Source organism: Equus przewalskii, chromosome 16, assembly GCF_037783145.1.
Source record: "Equus przewalskii isolate Varuska chromosome 16, EquPr2, whole genome shotgun sequence".
NCBI classification, from domain to species: Eukaryota; Metazoa; Chordata; class Mammalia; order Perissodactyla; family Equidae; genus Equus; species Equus przewalskii.
In genome coordinates, this window is record NC_091846.1 from 18,977,205 (window position 1) to 18,995,751 (window position 18,547).

At 49.0% G+C, this 18,547-nt stretch overlaps 1 protein-coding gene across 8 annotated transcripts in view; it reads left to right on the top strand.

Moving 5' to 3' along the window:
• The first annotated feature begins 6,897 nt into the window (after positions 1-6,897).
• Positions 6,898-18,547, top strand: part of SLC25A15 (solute carrier family 25 member 15) — a 29,578-nt gene continuing 17,928 nt past the window's right edge. For 4 of the 8 annotated variants that reach the window (XR_011527792.1, XM_070578097.1, XM_070578102.1 and 1 more), the window contains exons 1-3: positions 6,898-7,018; positions 9,843-9,967; positions 15,289-15,547. Coding sequence is in view for 7 of the 8 variants with exons in the window: in XM_070578097.1 (XP_070434198.1) it covers positions 9,913-9,967; positions 15,289-15,547 (314 nt within the window). In the remaining variant the exon portion in view is untranslated. Of the gene's footprint in view, positions 7,019-7,198; positions 7,552-9,842; positions 9,968-15,288; positions 15,548-18,547 lie in introns of those variants that run through there. The other 4 variants (XM_070578103.1, XM_070578101.1, XM_070578100.1 and 1 more) reach the window with 3 other exon arrangements.

Genomic DNA, 18,547 nt, shown 5'->3' on the forward strand with positions numbered 1-18,547 from the left:
TCTCTTGGTGACCCAAATGATTTGTGAAGGAGAGGAGAGCTAGACACAAACCCTGTGCTCTCCATGCCCCCCATCCTAGGTTTGCCTATGGCTAATGACAAGCATCTCCCCCCAACACCTAATGAGTTCCTCTCCCAGGACAGGCTGTGGTGGTGGAGGCTGGGCAAGGAGGGTTGGGCGGATGGATGAGGAAGCAGCAGGTTCTGCCACCTCTTGGTTAACGCTACAAGGAGATGTTACTAACCCACTCATGATGTCTCTCTCTAGAATTCACGTAACCTAGCACCTCTTCCCCTAAGCACTGAGACTTAGCACCAGTTTGGGACAAGAGAAATCCTGCTCAGCGCCCTTTCGCCCTTTTTGGTGTTAAATCACAAGCGCGAATCAATATATACAAGCTCCCTGGGGTACAATTTAAGCCCTCCTTCTTTAGCTGTCTTATTTGGTTCATAGAAGGAGATTCTCCACAAGAGGATAGAGAGAAACTTAAAATCGTCCACTGCCCACAGTGATGGAAATACGTCAGAGAAGAAGAGACCCTGAAGAACTGTAGGGTTGAGACAGTTTGCCACGATGGCTGCCAAGGCAACTGTTCTGCCCTCTCTTGTGTCACCTGGCCTGCTCTGCTTAATAGTGACCAAACCAAGAACTGATCCTCCAGATTTTATGGTGAAGATATGTATTAGGTCCCCGACCTGATGGCAGCACTTCTGTGGCAGTCAAGCTGAGTTTAATGCTTGTTGACCCTGAGAACTTGAAAGGATATATCTGATTGCTGTCAGATGTGAAGATGAGAAACGACAAGAGGAACCTGAAAGAGAAAATTTATTCATATGATACTTCTGATTTTTTTTTTGAGGAAGATTAGCCCTTACCTAACATCTGCCGCCAATCCTCCTCTTTTTGCTGAGGAAGACGGGCCCTGAGCTAACATCCATGCCCATCTTCCTCTACTTTCTATGTGGGACGCCTACCACAGCATGGCTTGCCAAACGGTGCCATGTCTGCACCCGGGATTGGAACCGGCGAACCCCGGGCTGCAGAAGTGGAACGTGTGCACTTAACCGCTGAGCCACCAGGCAGGCCCCTGATGTTTGTATTTCTAAGATAATAGTACCAACTATATGTAGATTTTACAGTTTCTAATTATCACAACTGAAAAAAAGGCAAAGAGAAATGACCTTTACAGTTATTTGATTTTTATTTTTATAAAATGTTTGTAACGCTTACTTTGGATTATTAATTTGGTAAGTGTGAAAATACGCAAATTTGGTAATGTCTTTCACTTGTTTTATTATGAGACAGAATATTGTTCATTATATTTCTCAAACCGTATTTTATTACCATTTTCAAAAATGGTTTTGATCTTATATGTAAATAAAAGCGTCATTAAAGAATGTGGATGTGGCTCTAAGAGCTAGTGATTGAATACGTCCCATATTTAAAGCAAATTAGCCTTTAGAAAAGTATGGATTCCAGATGCGCCCAGTTGTGGGGAAAGACATGCACACACACAAGCACACAGGTACGTGCACATGCACACAAGAGAGAACCAGATACACCCGCAACCTTCATCCTCGTAAATTCGACAACAATGATGCAATCCAAGAGGTTTATTGCAATGATTCATTTCAACAGACAGTGACTAAAACCCCCCATGGGCAAGGCCCCAGGCCAGGTAAGGAGGAAGTCACAACTCCTGCGCCTCAGCAGGGGACACCAAGTAGATTCAAGGACTGGGACCCTGAGAGCTCAGCAGGTGGCTCCTTCCGCCTCTCCAGCTTCATCTCCTGGCACTCCCTGCTTCACACTCCAGCAGAGCCAAACTGCTACCATCCCCCAAATGTGCTGCCGTTGCTTTATCCCTCTGTGCCTTAGACCTGCCGTTTCCTCCGACTGGAATGCTTGGCTGGTTTGGAGCGGGCGTGTGTCATGTTTTCTGGCTGTTTAGCATTGTTTGAAAACCCTGTCTCCATTCAGGGACTTCTCTAACAAGTGAGTCCTGCCTCTCCAAGAGAGGCCAGAAATCCACGTCCCCATTGTCCTTTGAAGCTCAGGGTACAGCTCCATCCATCAGCTGCGTCTACATGAGATGTCGATTTGGAAACGAGCAATACAAGGCAGTGGACATGGCACGGAAGTGACTTATTAGCCAAAGCTGGTAACGAAGGTGCCCAGCTTTGGAAGAGCAATGCTATGAGGCTGAGGCCCTGGCACAAAAGGGACAGTGGTACGAACTGTAACATCTGACCTGTTCTGCAGCACGTTTGGGGACTCGTTTCAAGAAGTTCTTCAGGGTGCCCTGTCTCCCCATTTGACGATCCTGAGAGCATCCCAGTATCCTTTTAACCCAATGCCTTTGTGCTCCCTCAGCCCATTCGCTTCTGTTGATTGCAGCTAACAGCCCTGAGTGACACATCAAGAGATGTTCATCCTCTTAAAAAAGGGCCACTTCCTTTCAAAACCCACCCTCATACGGGGGTCTCCTGGGGGCCTTTCATGAAACCCTCTTCTCTATCCTTTATTCATACCCTTCTCTGGGATGCCACACTGCTCACACCCCTCTGGCCACATGCCCTCCTTGAATTATAATTATTTGTTTCCTCCTTCTCTACGTGGACCGACGTTTCTCTGAGGCTAGTCACCATCTGTTTCATTTCTGTGTCTCCAGCACTTGGTTTGGTGGAGAGCCAAGCACATGATCCATGCTAAGTTAAAGTCTGATATTGATAGGAAGCAGTGATCCGATTCGTTTGGGAGAACCAGGGGTCAGGAGAAGCCACTGGAGGTGGCCGTGTCTAAGAGGTCTGAGGGAAGAGCGGGGATTTCAACAGGCGGAATTGGTTGGGGTTGTCCGGTCCATATTGACACATAATCTGCTTTCTAAAAATCATCACATCCCTGGGCATTTTTCCATGTCTTTAATGTGCTGTAGGGGTCATTCTTGACTGCCTAAGAGAACCCTGCTTTATTTATTGTTTTCAGGTCTGTGATGGTGATGCCTCAGGGAAGGTGGGCCTTTCCCATAGTCCCAAGGGGATAAATCATCTTTGGTCTAAGCTGGGCGTCCACAAACCATAGCCTGCTAGCCAACCCTGGCCACAAGCCATACAAAGTGTTTCCTTAAAGTTTTAAGTGGTTGAAAAAAATCAAAAGAAGAATAATATTTTGTGATAGGTAAAAATTATATGAAATTCAAATTTCAGTGCTCACAGATAAAGTTTTATCAGAAGACAACCACACATTCGTTTACAGTGTCTATGGCTGCTTTTGCTTTCCAGCGGCAGAGTTGAATAAATGCAAGAGATTGCATGCCCTGCGAACCTAAAATATTTACTAGCTGGTCCTCTTCATAATAATTTTGCTGACCCCTGTTCTAAACCAACCATGGTAACTCCATTCTCTTCCCAGTGTTTATGTTTGGGGGAGCATGAAACCCAGTTCTGGACCAATGAGCTATAAGGGGAAGTTTGACAGAAGGCTTCTGGAAAAAAACTATTTTCTCTGACAAAAAAGGACATATGGGAGAATGCTTCCTTCCCGCCTTTGGATGTTGCATGTGAGGATGTGATAGGCAGAGTTGTGGCAGCTATTTTGTGATCATGAGGGAAAAGTCAAGAGAATCACAGAGAAGCTGACCCAGATACTTTTGAGCTGTTAAATCAAACAAACTTGGAACTTCCCACTTCTAGCTTTATTTTTATATTCAAAATAAATATACTGATAGTTGGACATTCTGTTACTTGCAGCCAAATAGATACTAAAGCATATGATTTGAGAAAATAATTAAATTATGGCATAGTACTTCCTTTTATTGATGACCCATTAAATTTTAACCACTTATGGGCATTTCCCCTAATTCTTTGCTATTATAAAGTATCTCTTATTTTTTAAAATATATTTTATAAGTTCAAACCTAAGGCTCATGAAATATGAGCCTCAGCTGACTTTCTCATTTTTGCTTGTACTGTTAAAAAGCTACCAAGGAAAAGACAAATAAAAGAAATTGCCCCCCTTTAAAACACTGTCCTCACAACTCTCTCACGGGATACAAAGTCCCCCTTATTCCACACAGATAGACAGGAATCCAAATCCATGTTTATTTCAAATACAAACAAATTCTACTTGATTCCAAAAAATACTTGAGGGAGTTTTCACTAAAAGTCACATCAGCAGCTAAGAATTTCAGTGGGAGTTGAAATTGTGTAATCAAAGCATTTTTTCTTCCTTCTCATTAACTAAAAGTATCCTTGAATCAGAGATGATTTACGTTTTTGAATTATTTTCAATTCCAATTAAGACTTTGTTAAAACACATCCACATAGCATCACAGCCAAAATGCAAGTGGTGAAATTATTTGTCCTTTTGTTATCATTAGCCAGTGCATTGTGAAATTCTGTTGAAACAGCAAAAGGCTCCTTTTCCATGTAGCCACTCTGTCCATCCCCTCACCTCTGACCTGTGTCACACCAGCCCCTTCATCACAGAGCCAGCTGCACTGACGTCGCTGGTTGTGCAATCCAGGTGCAGCAAACAGCTACTTAGAGCAAAGGGGTCAGTGCATTGACCTGTTTGCTGTTCTGAACCCAGGTCTGAAATCCTATTGGGTTACCCTACCCATACAGAAAACTGTGATGCATGACTCTCAAATTCTGTCCTCAAGAGGCCATTGGACTCCTGGGGGATTACCCTCACAACAAAGATTGCCTGGACACTTTCATGATTTAAGGCCAAACAGGTGATTTTCCAATCGGTTCTCTGAGTTCCAGTGAGATGTTAAGTTTTTTTAACGTCTGTGTATTTTGTTTTTCCATTCCTAACACAAAGATAGCAGAAAGAGCCAGTGCTGTGAGGGATTTGAAGCTGCTGAGACGATTTTGTAAAATATTATGGAAGGAGATCTATTCTGGCAGAAGAACTTCTGGTTCCCGCAACCCTCTTCTTTGAAGAGGAAGCCTTCTGGGACGTATTACTGCAGAGCATAGTGGTTAAGAACGTGAACATTAGAATTGGACATTAGAATTTCGTTGAGTCCTAGCCCGGCAAGACAGCAAGAAAGAAGAAAACCAGATGAGAGTTTGTGCAAAAAAGGTACCTTTGTAGATTAGGATTAAAAATTTGTGCAAATGTTTCCTGATTGCTTCTTCATTTATAGGATAAATTGAGGCTGAGAGATGGTAAGGAGAGGCGAGGGAGAGAAGAAATGTAGAAGGCTTGAGGAGAGTGACCAGAGTTCGGAGCAGCCCTTGTAAGGGAAGAAGAGGAAAGAGATAAAGGGAGAGGAGATAAACCATTTGGGGGGGAGGGAGGTGCTGTCAGCCCATGTGGTGGCTTGCTCCAGCAGGCTCCGGGAGCAGAAGGGTTCAAAGGAGGCCGTGTGGGCAGTCAGGTGATGGTTGGGTTTAAAAAGGCTAAATGACTCACTGAAGGCCACACAGAGATTCTTACGTGAGTGTCCTGGCTTCAGTCCAGCGCTCTTTCTAATCTATAACAGGAGATCTAGATCCGTCCTTAATTAGCTTTCCTTTGGGCCTAATTTTTGTAGTTTGCAAAAGCCACTGGGCCAGGTGATATTGAAAGTCCCCCAGGGGCCTGACGGTAGGGCAGCAGTTAAGTGCGCCTGTTCCACTTTGGCATCCTGGGGTTCACTGACCCGGATCCCAGGTGCAGACATGGCACCGCTTGGCACGCCATGCTGTGGTAGGCGTCCCACATATAAAGTAGAGGAAGATGGGCACGGATTATAGCTCAGGGCCAGTCTTCCTCAGCAAAATGAGGAAGATAGCCAGCAGATGTTAGGTAAGGGCTAATCTTCCTCAACAAAAAAAAGAAAAAAGAAAAAAAGTCCCCCAGTCCTCTAGGATGTTGTAACTGTAGATTCTGCTCCTGGATCTATCTCCCAATAATTACCTTTCATGTCACTCTGGTCAAGTCATTCAACCTCCCTGCCTTGTTTCTGTAATTAAATTGTGTTTGGGAAACCTGATTTCTAAAGTGCTGATGCTGTGAAAAGATACTCTTGTGCTGTTTTGATGAGCGTGCCTGTTTATCAGGAGCTCCGAGACCTTCATAGCATTTCTTCCACCAGGAAGGTCTACTCAGTCGTGCATTCACCTTAAGAGCAAGTCACCTCCGATACTTAAGTTACTGGCCCACGCCAAAAATCACTTAAATTACACTGGCAATAATCCAACAGCACATCCACACAGGGCAGAAAGCTGTAAAATAAAATGACACCACGCTTTAAGGAAGAAAACACGGTGTAGAAGATGAAAATAAATACAGCTTGGGAAGTCTGAACCAAAGCAATGGGAAGGCCGTGACTGTCACACTGAACTGCTGTCAGTAATAGGCCGAGACCCTTCCAACCGAGGAGGCATCTGCTGTGTGGCCGAGCGCTAGAGAGAATTCCTTTACTCCCGGGTATACAATAGCTTCTTTGAATAGTGCCTTTTCACAAAGCGCCAGAGAGCCATAGAAACAGTCTATAATTCATTAGCAACTAAAAGATCAGAGAGGCCAATTCACTGTTACAGCTTTCATAGACGACTGCACGTTCCCAAACGTAAGGATGGATTTCTTTGCGGGAGGCGGAATGAGAATATTTCTCATCACCACCTTTCCAGTGCTTTCGTTCTCAATTATAACTTAAAATCAAAGCCTTGAGCCCCGAGGCCCGGCGAGGTTAACAGCCCCGGGACTTCGGGCCGTTCTCCCATCCCCGCGCCCTGCGCCGCCCAAGGTCTCCGAGGCCCCGGGAAAGGGAAGCGACTGGGAGGCCGGCCCGGCGCCGCGGCCGCTCCCGCTTCTGCAGCTCCACGCGCTCCGCGCCCCCGAGGCCTGAGCGCGCCGCCGGCTTCCGCCTCGCGGAGGGCACCTCCCGGGCCCGGGCCCGCCCGCCGCGGGGGCGCTGGGGGCGGAGCGGAGGGCCGGGCCGCGGCCGACGTGGGCGGTAAGAGGCGGCCCCGGCGCGGAGGGGAGGCGAGAGCAGGCGGCGGAGCCCGAGCGGGACGTGGCGGTGAGCGCAGCCCCGGCCGGCGCTCGCGGGCTGCGGGGAGCCCGCCGGGAGTGGGGCGCGGGCAGCGGGCTGGCGGCGCCACTTTCCCGGGCGCCGGGCTGGGCTCCTGGGTCGGCGGCCGCCGTGCACGTGCGCCGGGACCCGCGGCGCCCTTCGCCCCGCGCTGCCCGGGAGACTGGCGGGCCGGGCGGCCTCCTGCCCCGGGGATCACCTGCTGCCCTCCTGTGCTGCGCGCGGTGGCAGCCGGCCGCCCGAGCGCCGGGGAGGTCGGAGGCGCCGATGAATGGAGACGCGGGCAGGTTGCCGGGGCCGAGTCGGCGGACGATCGAGCGGGGAAGAGAAAGTTGGAACTGGTCTCGGCGAGCTGTGCCTGGGGCGGACCGGGATCCCGCGCCCAGGAGGAGGGGCGGCTGGGGGGCGAGCCTGGGGCGCCTCCGAGCGCCCTCCCGCCCCGGCCGTGGTGACTCGGCGGCAGGCGGCCTCCCGCCGCGCCGGCTCCGGCCTGAAGCTGGAACCTTCCCGTGGCATTTCGCGTACGTGGTGGAAAGTGTGGCCTCATCGGATCCTCCCATAAGAGAAATTAATTTCCCCAGGGAACGAGAAGGCTGTATGATCGGCCCTGTGGTTTGTCTTTCCCGGAGGCCGACTCGGGTGCAGTTTGAAAGAGGGGTAAAGGGACGCTGGAAGGGTTCAGTTTTTCCCCTCTAAGCGGTACCGAAGGCTCACGAATCGGTTTTAACTCATGCTGATCAGTCTCGCCTCCCGCGAGCCATATGTCGTCTTCAAGCCAAGACTGCGTGTAATTTGAGTCAATTGACCACACCTGAGTTAATCTGTTCCTCTCACTGTTTACTATCCTGATAATTCTACAAGTAGTTATTTGTAGGATTTGGTGTGTTCAAGTCTGACTTACCTAAAGGGGTTGAATTCACCTTGATATAGTACAATCTGTTGTGCCTTTCTTTCCTTCTAAGTTAAGAAAGAAAGGTCCACAATGAAAGGAATGAACACACTGAAAAGGCCACGTTGTGCCCTGCACGTGTGACTTTTCTCCCCGCTTGCCTTCATTTTCCTTTAAAGTGCACGGTTGGATTTTTTTTTCTCCTTTCTGGCCAGGTTGGAAAACTCTGGAATTAAGTATTGGTTGGTAAGCGCAGACCCAAAAGGCAAGAGTTGAGCTGAGTCCTCCCTCTGCCCTGACTAGTCTTATAACCTTGGGCAGGCCCTTGTTTCCCTCTGGCCTCAGTATTCCATCTGGAAAAGGAGGAGATTGGGTTAAGCCCTGATGTCGTTCTCTGCATCCCCCAGGCCGCCTCATCAACCTTAGTAATTAGTCCTGGCGTTCTAGGCCCATCAATAATGTTAAATTGGTGTCTTGTATGTCTTAGTTGCTTTTATTAAGTTCTGTGCTTTTCTTGTTGCTGGTTTTAAAATTTTTTGTGGAGAAAGGAAGATTCTTGGTGTCTGGTCAGAGAGAACGTGCTTCAAGTGGTTAAAAAACTTGGTAGCTAAGATTATTTTCTGCTGACGTTTAGGCTGATGTTGGCATTCGTCAATGATCCGGCCTGGCCCGCGCACCTCCTCTGAGAGGTGGCCTGACTGGGATCACAGCTCTCTTCAGTGTGATGAATAAAAATCCCTTGTTATTCACGAATAAGTCACTTACATCATTTGAAAACCATACAGAGTTGGTTATTTGAATATTCTATGTTAGTGTAGTGAGCCAACTTTCCTTTTTCTAGTCAATGTTTATGAAGTCCGTGCTCAGCCATAGTTAATTGATTTTTGTCTAAAGGGAGAGGAGTAGACTCTAGCTTTCCCAGACTGCCGGCTTCAGCCCAAACCTGCTGAATCAAGATTTCCAGGAGAGAGGCCTGGTCATTTGAATATTTAACAAGTGCCCCAGGTGATTCTTATCAAGCAAATTTGGGACACAGTGGACCAGGTATTGCTTCTCGGAGGGTTGGTGCCCAGGCATTAGCCTCATCTGGGAGCAGGTCAGGACGGGCAGCACTCCTGGTCCCACCTGAGGCCTGTTGGATCAGAATGTGCATTTTAACAAGGCCCCCCGGTGATTCCTGTGCGCATTCACAGTGGAGCTCTGGAGGGGACTCCGAGGTGACAGTAACTAATGTTTGATGCTGTGCTTTGTGGCTATTCTAAGGACCCGTGCTGCACGTTCACAATTCGTCATCACATCTGTCTGACGTGGCTATTTGTGATTGCCTTTTGTATTATAGTGACAATACTTTATTCACCTTGTGTAGATGGGGACCCCCAGCTCTAGAGGCCCAAGGAGCCACCCTGCTGGTGGCAGAGCAGGCATTCAGATGACCCAGGCGTGTGTCACTCGCCAGAGCTCCAACCCTGCTCCTTCCCAGATGGTTTTGTGACCTCCTCTTAGGGACCCCCACAGGCCACTGTCTGAATTTCGAACTGAGCGTGGTGCACAGGTAGTTCAACGTCAGCCTCTGAAAAACTAGGCTGATGTGGCTTGGGATGTCTGTGGTTGGCTCACTTATTTGGCATTTGTTTCTAAGGGTTCCGGAAAGGTTGGTTGAAGGCACTCCCCTCCCCCGCCCCAAGTGGCTGTGGCATTGATATCAGGAAGGTTTTTGACCTGAGAGCTTTTCGTGGGGAGGTGGTGGACGGGGAGAGGGGAGGCTGATGGCTCAGCTGTGCGGACACCCTGAGCCCTCTTCCTTCACAGCAGCAAGAGCCGATTTCCCAGCTCCCAGAAGTTCAGGCCCAGTAACTGGGCAGCAGGCCTAGAGAAGGGGAGGCTGCGGGGCCCGACTGATGGTGAACCCTTCCCTCCTCCCAGGGATGTGAGGTGCCCGACATAAGCTCCAGAGAGTTGCCTCCCACGGAGCCCAGCAGAGGAGCAGACGAACATGAAGTCCAATCCTGCCATCCAAGCTGCCATTGACCTCACTGCCGGGGCCGCAGGTAATCCCGGAGAAAACCTGTCCTCTCTTCCTCAAGTCTCCTCTCTAAGGGAGGTCGAGTGAAAGGGTGGTGGAACTATTACCTTGGGCACTCCAGACGCAATACGCCTCACCCCCGGGACGCAGCCCTTTACTGGCGTGTAATACCGTGTTCAAGCACGGCAGAAGGTGGGGGAGTTCTCGCTGTGTTAAAACTTTTTGAGTCAGGTTGTGGGTTGGGGGCATCCCCAGTCTACAGCTGGAAAACATCGCAGCTCAGAGCTGAAATCACTCGTCCATTGTCACATGGCCGGGAGAGGCAAGTGACACGGGATTCCACATGCCTGGCCGTCTTCAGAGCCCTCATAGTGCAAAAGTAACACTGTGCCAACTCTCCAGGGAAATCTCAGTGATTGTCCTTACGACTGCTGGGGAGAGAAAGGAGGGCTCTCTTCAGAAATGTCCTTGGTAAATGAGACGGACAGGAAAGGAAAGGAGAGGCCCCAGCATTTGCCTGGGGATAGTGGGCTGGGCTTCGGGGCCAAGTCCCAGGGCAGACCGTGGCCGGTGGGCACAGGTGAGCACTCTTGGGCAGGGCTTGCAACACACAGGTCACTCTTTAGAAAAGGTCACCTCACTCAGCCTGAGGCAGATGACAGAGTCGGAAGTCCTGGGTGGTGACTTGGTTCTCCAGATGCCTGTGTTGTTGTAGGGCCTCTGGAGCACTCGTGCTTCTCAGATGGAAACCCCGTCTACCCTGGCCTCCTGATTCTTACCATGGGTCACAGCTGCCCTGGGTGGAGAGGCCAGAGGCTGGATGGCCCTGTCCTCTTATCTGGTGGGACCTCCTGGGTCAACAGCTCAAGTGTGGTTGTCTCCTCTTATCTTGTCATTGCTTAGTTGTAAAAAAGAAGTTGGGTTCAGAGAGGAACAAAGTATTTTCCCATAATCCAAAGGTCGGGTAAGGTAGGCTAATAAGGCCATGAGGAAGGCCAGAGACACAGCATTGCAGACACTGATAAGAAGTGCAGGGGAGGGCATGGCCCCCGGGTTAGAGGCCCAAAGGAGTGTCCTGCCCCAGGAACAGGGAAACTTAGGGCCATCCAGGATCTGCCCCAGTGGCCTCTTGCCTAATGTGTGACTTTGGGTCAGCCCCTCGTCCTGCCGTGGAATTGAGCTGCAACGCCCCCCTGCCCTCCCCCCCTTGTCACATTTGGAGGACACTGACCACGGGAACAGTGGAACCCTTTGCCAGCCTCTGGCATCCTCTTCCTGTCGTGTGAACACCCTGGGCTCAGTTTTTGTTTCTGCAGCAGGAGGGCATTTAACCACCTGAGAGATTCTCAGCTTTTGGAATTAAATGTCCTTCAGTCAGTCTATCAAAGATGTGGGATCTGTTGTGATAGAATTAAAATGCTTACCTTTTCCTAGAAAGGTGTTTATGTGTGGGCAGGTATGGGGTGCCACATTTATAACTTGTGGTAAGTTTTTAAAGATAGAAATTGCAAGAGTATTGTTGGGAGTCTGGTGTGTAAGGCATTTGCTGGAAGATGTGCTGCTTTGCAATAGTATTAACATGTATCGAGCCCTTATGCGTATAAGTAGTTACTCTTCCTGGTTACTCTGGGTAGCTCTTTCTTCCTGCGCTGGTACACAGGGTCGCCCCTCTCTGATGTAGCCCTGCCCTGGGTTATTCTAACTTCCAAGGACAGCAGGCTCCCTTGCAGGGGGTCTAAGCCTGTGGTGGCTGTGAGCAGAAGAGGTTCCTGTTAGTGACCTGAGAACTCCCTCTGCTGGGAGGCACGAATGCAAAGGGGAGCAGCAGTCCCACCTTGGAGGCGTCCCAGTCTTCAAAGGATGGAACTAGAAGGGCCTTTAGAGACCATTGACAATAGTGCTCATTGTATATGTAGAAAAGAGGCCCAGAGAGGGATGGTGGTTCAAGGTTGCACAGCTATATAGTGTAACGGCAGGGCTGGGACGTTGGTTGCTTCGTTCCTTGTCTAGTTCTGTTGTTTGTGTTAATTCTGCATAATGGGCCAACAGCATTCCCAGAGAGGGGCATCAGTTTAGAGACCTTGCTGCCCCAGCTCTGTGGTTGGGGAGATTGTTGGGCTTTGGGATTTTTCATTTTCTTTTCCATTGCCAGGAGCAAAGGACCCCTAGTGTTTTGTGGACACAGACCACCCAGGAAAGTGATTCGCGCCTGAGAGCAGAGCCAGTCGTGGTCTGAGGTGACATGGGTGTAGACTACATGTGCTGTTCTCCGTGGCTCTCCTTTTCCTTGTAAACAAACGTCCCCCACCAGACAGGTTTTCAGCCCAGCTCCTCTGCTCTAAGGTGCTGGGAAGCCGTCGCTGTCTGTCTGCGCTGCCGGGGGAGAGGTTCCCGGAAAGGATGGAGAGCCCCAGGCAGCCGGGAGGGGAGTGTGTGAAGAAGATGGTTAGGTAACTGGATCATTATTGAAATGAGGCAGCATGGATCTCAAAGTTAAGTTGCCATGAAGGGAAACCTTGGCGGCGCTTGAAGATTTAGAGGTTTAACAATTGCAAACTTCCGCGCTTCCTGCCGACTGCTCTGTGCAGTGTGTCTGTTTAGTGTAGTTGGGCACTGTCACATTTTATATAATTGAAGTTTGTCCTCTCAAATGTCAAAACTAAAACCAAACCCAAAGTCTTTTTTGATGGGAATATTTTGGAAATTTCCCGCCTCTGTGTGCTGTTAAGTGGAATACCTGTGGACCGTCTCCAGGGCGGTGTGCCATTCTCGCCTCTGCCTGGGTGGACAGGGCGGACCAGGTCCTTCTGGTTGACGGTCTGCTTCTCGGTGTTCGCCTCTGTCCTCCCTGTGTGCTGTCCTTGCCCCTACAGTTCCCTCAACACCTCGTCACTTGCTGCCTACTCTGTCGAGGACTGAAAATCCACGGCACCCGCCTTGGTAAAGTGTAGGGAGCAACACATCTGAGTGCCTCTCTTAGAGACTAAGATGCAATTGTGACACCTGTGAAAGAAGGCAGAGGCTGTTTCCATTCCTCTCTTGAGGAGAAAGAGATGATCACAGGTCTGAGCTCCAAGTCGGGAAAAATATTTACTTCCTCTACATTATGTGTTTCTTCATTGACTTGTCAGAGATCGGAAGACCGGCTAGGTGGTCGGGCTCAGCGGTTGGGGCTGGTGTCCAGAATACTCATCACCCACTAGAGGGGCCACGGCAGGTGCTGCCACAGTGTCATTTGTGAGTGGGAAATTACATGGGAAATTAGCTTACCTCCATGGATGCAAGAGAGAATTGTAGCTGGCATTTGAAAATTCATTAGCCTCCTACCTTCTCCCTGTTGGAAATGTAACTGTTACAGATATACCAACCAATGCATCTTGTAGTAAACTCTGATGTCTGAACTGTTCAGGATGATTGGGTTAGAATACGGAAGACTTCCAGTTAAAGTATTACTCTGTATTAAAAATGTGTTTTATGTCTATAAATTAAACATTAAAATAGACTACTCTGGGGGCTGGCCTGGTGGTGTAGCAGTGAAGTTCGTGCGCTCGGTTTTGGTGGCCTGGGGTTTGCTGGTTGGGATCCCGGGCACAGACCTACACACCAGTTATTGACCCATGCTGTGGCAGGTGTCCCACATATAAAATAGAGGAAGATGGGCACAGATGTTAGCTCAGGGCCAGTCTTCCTCAGCAAAAAGAGGAGGATTGGTGGTGGATGTTAGCTCAAAGGTAATCTTTCTCCAAAAAAAAAAAAAAAAAATATATATATATATCTCTTTCTCTGAATTATATGCTTTATTCAGCTTATCTGCATCTGGATTATCTAAATCATGTACCCATTTAAATTCTGACATTCACCTCTTCTTTTGGGATGAATTGTTTTGATATAATTAGGATCTTTTTTGATTCTAGCCTAGCAGTCCCTGAGAGAGAATAACTCTGATTATAGTAACATCTTATTACATTATATTCTACTAATTCAGAATTTGTGATAAGGTGGCAAGACAAAGTGGAAATGTGTCCTTCCTCTTGTGGAAGAAACGAATAGCAGTGACATGATCCTGGAGCTTGGACTTGTGCTCAGATCAGACTTGTAGTCCTTAAAGAAGGGATCAGACGACTTTCAGACTCTTTGGAAATGTCTGTTTCTCTGCCCATAATTAATTGGGAGTTAACAGTCCCTCCCCCATCTCTGCTTTCCACAGTTTAGTTGGAGTAACTATGTACAATGTCAAACTTATGAAATTGTCTTTCTTAAATATTTTATGTAAGCCTTCTCTTCAGTTTTGATGAGGCTTTAATAACCTCACCCAGTGGTGGTTTCCTGACACGAGCAGGGGACATCTTGAGCCCAAGGGAGGTGGAAGCGCTCACCCGTGGCAGTTCCCAGAATGCTGACCCCAGTCCAGGGGCTGGGGGTAGATTAGAGTGGTTATGGCTCATTCGCTTCCTTGTGTTCAGAATTTTTATTGAAGGCATCTAATGCAATCTAGAGTTTGCTGTGTTTAGTACTCCTACAGTATAAAAGCTTATAAATAATAGGATTTATGCCAAGCAAAGGTAAGTTTCAGTCTGTTCCCTATCTGAATACAAATCATTAATGGAAAGAGTGCAAATTAGAGGTTTTTCCCTAGGGTCAAATATTTAGCTCCTCAGGGATTAATTAGCCAGACTCTGTTTTCCTTATCTGCTGCCTGCTGCTCTGTAATTTTTCTGATAGTCATCAGTGCCACTGGGCGTTAGGCAAAGAGAGTGATTAACTCTTCCGAGATTTCTCCTCCCCTTCCTTTTATATGGCTGCGCGCGTACGCGCGCGCTCGCGCTCTCGCGCCTCGCGCTCTCGCGCTCACACACACTAACTGCTGTTTATTAACCGCTTGTGGAGCAGGCGTTAGGTTAGGCCTGCTCATCCATTTTTCCTGAGTCCTCGCATGAACCCTATGAGCTGGGTGTAGCTGAGGAACTGAGGCTCAGAAGTTACATGGCTTGTCCAGGATCTCACGGCAGAGCCAGGCTTCAAGCCAAGGTCCCTCTGACCCCTTGGCTGATGCTCCTAAACACACCCCCTGCCTTGCCTCCTGTGGCTTTCACTATCGGCTACACATCTCCCTCTACCACGTGTGAGCTCCTTCAGGGCTGGACCTGGGTGCTGGGCCCCTTCCGGACCTCCTAGAAGTTGTTTATTGGACTCAGCTAGAAGGTATAGGGGGAAAGAGGTCAAATGAACTGCAGCAGAGGCGCGCCCTGTGGTGGGCTGCCTGTCCCTCATTCCCCCGGGTGATTGAGGCTGCGCTCACACACAGCCGTAGATGAGTGCTGGAGAAGGATTCTGTCCTGGTTGCAGGGGGCACAGCGTGCGTTCTGACGGGGCAGCCCTTCGACACACTGAAGGTGAAGATGCAGACGTTCCCCAAGCTGTACAGAGGGCTCACTGACTGCTGCCTGAAGACCTACTCCCAGGTGGGCTTCCGGGGCTTCTACAGGGGGACCAGCCCAGCGCTGATCGCCAACATCGCCGAGAACTCCGTCCTCTTCATGTGCTACGGCTTCTGCCAGCAGGTGGTGCGGAAAGCGGTTGGATTAGACAAGCAGGCAAAGCTGAGGTGAGTCGAGGACACGGACACTCTTTTTTGTTTTAAGAAAAACCAATACCATTGTACAGTCAGGATTTTTATGATACCTTATGGGGAAGGAGGTTTCGTTTTTTAAGATAACTACTTTCTGATTACGAATTTATACACTGTCGTCGTATAAAACTTGGAAGACACGTATGCATCATGCAAAAGGAGAATTGCCCATGATCCACCGTGGAAAACGAACCACTCGTACGTGTTGGTATTCAGGAAGATGCTTTTCAAATGCCAACGGTGGTGTTGCTGCTCGTGTGGGCAGAAGTGCTGGACTGAAACCATAGACACAGCTTGTGACCCATGTTATGGGCTCCAGTTCATCAGCAAAATGCAGAGTATTGGAAGACGTTGCCCGAGCCAAATAGGTTTGAGGAGAACCTTGGAATTTTAGCAAGGGTCAGAAGCATCTGAGAAGATGCCGGTGAACCTGCGGTTTCTTTGGCTGAGTCTGCCCCAATGTCAGACTTCGGCTTATGCTTGGTCATCCCTTGGGTGTTTATTATACGGACAAAAAAGAATTAGGAAACCACTGGCATGTACCTTGGATAGCATCCCTCCTTTGAACATTGATTTGTCTTAAATCACTTAAAATTATTGTGTCGGCTTTGTGGTTGCAAAGGGCGGTCTTATTGGGTGTTTTGGTAGGAATTTGAAACCCTAGTGCAACTACAGGTCCCACATGACTAGAGTGGGTTCCTTTATATAGAAATGTTCTCTGGAGGTGGCTAGAAGTCTAAAGATGTGCCCCTTTGTAGACAGGAATTCTATCTTGATGGATGGAACTTGCTCTTTAAAGGCTTGGGACTGGATGAGGTCATCCGGGGAGACAGGATCTATAGAGGGTTGAGCTCTGGTGATGGGACCCACCAGCACAAAGGGGTCAGGAAAGAGCGGAAGGAAAGAAATAAGCAGGAGACCACCCAGGAGAGAGTGGTATCCCACGATGGAGACTGACAGAAGGAAGACTGTAGCGACCGGAGCTCTCCCAACTTGAGGGTGAGACTTTCTACTCTGGGCGACCTGGAGTTTGGGTCTCCTTCAGCATCCTTCGAAGGACGAATGAGGGAGAAGACAGGGAAACAGTGAGCAACCACGTGAGAAAGTCCTGCAGGAAAGAAGCCATCCTATTCACTTGGCCTAGCCCAGCACTCTCATCCTTTTGAAGTTGGGGGGCTGCTGCTTTTTCATCCTGCAGACCGGTGTTTGCTCATTACCTGTTGGGAAATGCCCCCTTAGTTTACAAACCTCCGAGGTGTATGTTGTGTTTTTAGCCCTCACTCTGGTCCTGTGAGGGGAGCAAAGCAGGTGGTGATATCTGTTTGGTCGACGGGGAGACTGAAGCGCAGACACTGACGTGCTCAAGATCACTGGTTGGTAACTGAGAAAGCCAGGATGCAGACCATGTCTTCTGAGCCCCCAGCCAGCAGTCTTTCCCTACGACCCCAGTCGGGGCTCTGGAATATTTTTGGGGGTCAGACCCAGAGAAAAGACTAATAAGCAGAAGTAGTGAAAAGTGCCTGTGAGAACCTGCTGTGAATTTCTGCAGTAGTGTTGTAAATATTTGTCTGCTCTCGGTTCGAACTACCTTGCGTAGTGTTCTCCTTTGACCTTTGCCTAGATGGGATCTTACACAGCAAGGGGGGTCCAGGTACATGTTTGTTGAATGGGTGACAAACAGTTGGTTCTTAGAAAATGCCACCCTACGCCTAGTGCCGTTTCCATTCCAGTTCTGAACATGTATGCTCTAGGCCCAGCCGGGGGCCTGTGGCCCTCATTTAGCACACTGGCAGCTGAAAGTATTTATTAGAAAGCCGAAGTCCACTGCACATCTGATGTGGCCTTGTCGTTGTGCTGTAACAAAGTGCTTGGTGGTCATTCAGCGTCCGAGCCGGTGCTGCATCTTGGATTGACTAGACAGCTGTGTTTGTGGATGCCACCTTTGTTCCAGCGGACTTGGCAGATTCTGACCCCCATTGACTATTGCCTGTCAGCAGGTTGACAAAGAGTCCCTGAGGGAGGCAAGTACGGATCTGCAGGCTGGCTGGAAGACAGCAGACGCCATTTAAGCTTTGGTTTTGACAAATGAGCCAAGTAGGAGTGAAGGGGGAAGGAATGGAGTGAACGGCCTGGGGCAGTTTCCACACTCTGGAAAGCTGTGTGCAGATACAGTCTTGAGTCTGGCTCTCCTCTGGAAATGGTCGGATGTTTGGTTCTCTAAGATCAAAAGGAAGTCCGTACTGCAAGCAGTGTCTTCCTCCCGGAAGAAAACCTTGTCTGAGCCAACTCTTCTGAGAACCCTGAGTGTGTGACAAGCTGCCTCAGCCCCTGGACACCTGCCTTACACCCATGTGCATCACCGAATAGGGAATAGGAAGTCAGGGCTGAGATGGGAGGCAGCCCTTGATTTCATGTTAATACTGACGTTAGTTTGTGTAACTGTTAGTTTAATGTAACTTTAGGACAACTGAGTGTGGTAGGTCAATTAGGCTTCTGCTCACAGTTTGCGGAAAAATTATTAGGGGATCTCTCTGCCTCGGGCAGTTGGCTGCGGGGAAGACCTCCTAGGGCCCTTCTGGAAATCGGTGACCCATCCTGGTTGTTCAGTGACAGCACGATGCTGACATTTAAAGGTGAGCGCCAGGGAGCCAGTTGTCCTGCTTTGAGCAGTTTGGTCCTTCTGCCGTGGAAAGGATGGTCCCATCCCACGTGACAAAACACCATCCCAGTGTTTGGAGAGGATCTTCTCTTCTGATCCCCGTGAACTCTCCGAGAAGTCTTCTGGCAGTTTGTTTCTCAGACTTTCCCCCATACTCTTGGACTCTCACTGGATTCCACTGTCACAGCCCTGCTGGTGACTGTGGCTGGTTGTATTAAACCCATAGGAGATGCGGTGAGTGCTTCCGCTTTTGGACTAATGTGCGTTCATTCCTCCGTTTACATTTCCAGTATAGTCATTTTACCTACAACCCTCGA